General features: G+C 35.3%; 1 protein-coding gene across 1 annotated transcript in view; it reads left to right on the top strand.

Annotated features, from left to right (window-relative positions):
- Nucleotides 1-1,560: 1,560 nt before the first annotated feature.
- LOC124887888 (uncharacterized mitochondrial protein AtMg00810-like) overlaps nucleotides 1,561-3,795 on the top strand; it is a 5,736-nt gene continuing 3,501 nt past the window's right edge. The window contains exon 1 of the mRNA XM_047397814.1: nucleotides 1,561-2,471. Within this exon, the coding sequence (XP_047253770.1) occupies nucleotides 1,561-2,471 (911 nt within the window). The remainder of the gene's footprint in view (nucleotides 2,472-3,795) is intronic.

The raw sequence follows: 3,795 nt of genomic DNA, 5'->3' as shown, positions 1-3,795 counted from the left end.
GATATGTCCTTTGATGATTGAGGAAGGTGTAGCAAGAATTGTGAAAATTTTATGGTATTAAATTGAGCAATAATGGTGGATTAAGATGATTTAGATTATGTTTGAACTAGGAAAGAAGTTTATGATGGCATGCCATTATGTTATAAAAGATCAACAATAAGTTGCGAATGGGAGGATAGAGTACTTAAGAGTTGACAGACCTAGGCTGCACATTGTTATTTTGAAAAAGGAACTCTCTATTTTACGGGGTAATGATTGTAGTTTAGGCAAGTAATGGATAAGTAGTTGTAGTGTTAAAGGAGAATGCACTTGTAATCTGCAATTAGGCCGATGAAGAAATTAAGATCGATTGTTTTGTCACGTACTTTCAGATGACTAGTATTCATTTTTTTTTTGTAGCTATGAATCTGTGTATTATGTGAGAAGTTGTGTTGTTGTCCATGACTATTACTAGACACTATGTTGGAGTTGTGGATGATTATCGTGCGGGAACAAATGGTAGTTCGGGGGCGATAATGCTAGTTTATGGAAATGATCTTGTAGTCTTAGCGTTTATGATGATTAGTTTGCAAAACGTGTTTATGATGATTAGTTTGACAAAAGTGTGAAGTTTCAATTATGATATATATGTGACCCCTAGGTGAGACTGTAAATTGTGGCTAAGCCAAAAAAAAAAAAAAAAAAAAAAAGAGGGTCCTTAAGGTTTATAAAGAAATAGTGCACACAAAGTAGTATGTTATTACATGAGATTCTTAGGATAGGAATGTATTATATGGTGCCCCTGAGAGCTGAATTGAAGGGACTATAGATAGACGATGTTGAAGTCCCTTAGCGTAGTTTTGATCCCATTGAGTTGGGTGAACATGAATTTAGAGACGTGATTCTAGTAGACTAATAAGAGAGAGCCAAATTGGTATGTGTCGAAGTGATTATATACATCAATAGGAGAAAGAGTTATAGAATGATGACCGTAGAGGAAAGATAAGTTAAGGGAAGTAGCTTAAAAAAAAAGGGTTCTAGCATCAGTTTTGTATCTACAAATATAGTCTAACAGGGAAAGTTTAAGCATTCTTGTGTATAGTAATACCCCAACTGTGCAGAGTGTTGTGCTTATATCTCAGTTAAGAAGATAGGTCCGTACCTAGAATATTGATCTTTGAGCTAAGGGGGAGATGAAAAGGTATTGAACCAATCTGGGTCGTGAGATTCAGGGAGTGATGTCCCAAAAACATAAAAGATGAGTACAGTCCAGCAGACGGTCATAAATAGTTTCAACTCATGCACTTTCTTCTAGCCAAGACCTTCATTCGAGGACGAATGACCCCAAGGGGGAGATATTGTAACATCTCAGGCCCACTGCTTTGTGAGGTATTTCAACCCCCTGGTTATGTTAAGATTGGAAGTGAGCATAAAATTTATCGATTAAAGAAAGCTCTTTATGGACTAAAACAAGCCCTATGGGTTTGGTATAGTCGCATTGAGGCTTATTTTCAGAAAAAAGGTTTTCAAAAGTGTCCATATGAGCCTATACTTTTTGTGAAAATTGGGGAGAATGGAAAAATGCTCATTGCGTGTTTGTATGTCGATGATCTCATCTTCATGGGGAATAATAGTGACATGTTTTCTGATTTCAAGAAGTGTATGATGGATGAATTCGAGATGTCTGATCTTGGTAAGATGCATTACTTTCTTGGTTTAGAAGTAGTGCAATCTGATGATGGCATATTTGTTTCCCAAAAGAAGTACGTGAGAGGAATTTTAAACAAGTTTAAGACGCAGCATTGCAATCCAACCAACATTCCAGTTGAGTTTGGCTTGAAACTAACCGAAGCTGGGAGCGGAAAGAAGACGGATAGCACTTTTTACAAGCAAATTGTGGGTATTCTAATGTACCTAACTGCTACAAGACCACACATCATGTATTCTGTTAGTCTTGTAAGTAGATATATGGAGTGCCCAACTGAAATGCATCTCTTATCTGCGAAGAGAATTCTTTGTTACTTACAAGGAACCAAGGATTTTGGAATTTTCTACAGGAAGGGAGAAAAGGAAGATTTGATTGGCTTTACTGATAGCGATTATGCAGGAGATCAAGATGGTAGAAAGAGCACTTCAGGTTATGTCTTTATGCTAGGTACAGGGGCTGTATCGTGGTCTTCCAAAAAGCAAACAGTTGTCACATTATCAAGTACAGAAGCTGAATTTGTAGCTGCTATAGCTTGTGCTTATCAAGCTATTTGGCTTAGGAGAATCCTTAAAGAGTTGCAATTCAAGATGGAAAGTGCTACTATGATATTTTGTGACAACAATTCTGCAATCAAGTTGTCAAAGAATCCTGTGAACCATGGAAGAAGCAAGCACATTGATGTGAAGTATTATTTCCTGCGAGATCTCAACAATGAAGGAACAATAGAGCTTCAGTATTGCCGAAGTGAAGATCAGTTGTCAGACATTCTTACTAAACCTCTCAGGTTTCTCACTTTCCAAAAGCTGAGGAGGTCGATGGGTATTGGCACGATGGAAGAATTCAACTAGCTACTGTTAACCTGAAGCTTGAGAGCTTTCAGTTTAAGGGAGAGTGTTAGCAAATAAAGTCAGCAAATAAAGTCCCATTTCCAGTCTATTTCCAGCTTTGTCCTAGTCTCTAGGAGAGTAGTTTATCGTGAATTTGTTTCCTATTTTTTAGGAGTTATCTTAGTTAGTCGTTCCAGCTTTTTGATTTATTTTGTTGCGTCTTTTTGTGTATAAAATCAGCGGCCTACGATTATGAATAACAGTCAAGATAGTCCCATTAAATTCAGTGTATTGACTCCATCTTTAGTCTTAAAAATTTTTGCATATACTTCTCCGTTTCACATCTGTTTACACTTAATTAACATTTTACCATGGGTTGAGATGGAGGCAGCAGTATACAAAAGACACCTTCATATAAAACTTGATTTTACATTTTTACAAGAGATATCCAATTCTCTTTTTGTTTTTTTGTTTAATATGAGATATTAAATAGAAGAAAGTAAAATTGCACAAAAAAGGAAAATATTAAATTTACTCATGAAATATTCGATTTGTCTTACAGTTGTCATTTTCTTACGATTCATTTGGTCCGTAAAAGTATAACATCTTCAATTTCGTCTCATAATTGTAAGTACCTTTAATGAAGGTCAAGTGTGGCTTTGATATCTGCTATGATGGAGCTACATAGGCTAACAAAGATCCATATTTACCCCCCTAAAATATCAAATTTGCTTATGTGTATCCTCTGTGCGAACAAAAGTCCAGCTGAAAGGACTGAGAGGCTACATACATGGTGTAAGATCTCATCTAGTATGAGGGCTTTTAGGAAGAAACTATGTGGACTTGGCTCAAAGAAAAAAATATCACACCACATAGGAGTATCTTTGGGTTAAATATCACTCCTCTACCTTGCTATAGCTAATGATCGTACAAGGATAAACTTATTACTTTCTTCAATTACTCATAATCAATATTCTACATATCTTTAACAAAAGAACGTACATAATTAGATGTAAATATTTAATGATACACTCACGGCGATATAATGATGCTTAGTAAAAGCTTTAACCTCAATTTCTTTGTGACTAATCAATTACCCCACATATGATCGATCAAAAAAATTATAGCGAGAATTATTTCCTCCTAAATAATAAATGTAGATAGATCATCTAACTTTCGAAAATAATAAATCATATGTTAATTAAATTGGTAGAAGTTATACCTCAATTATCTGTGTTCCAAAAGAACACAGATAATTGAGGTATAACTTCTACCAATTTA

The sequence above is a fragment of the Capsicum annuum genome, chromosome 10, assembly GCF_002878395.1.
Source record: "Capsicum annuum cultivar UCD-10X-F1 chromosome 10, UCD10Xv1.1, whole genome shotgun sequence".
NCBI classification, from domain to species: Eukaryota; Viridiplantae; Streptophyta; class Magnoliopsida; order Solanales; family Solanaceae; genus Capsicum; species Capsicum annuum.
This window is presented reverse-complemented; position numbering and strand designations above follow the sequence as displayed.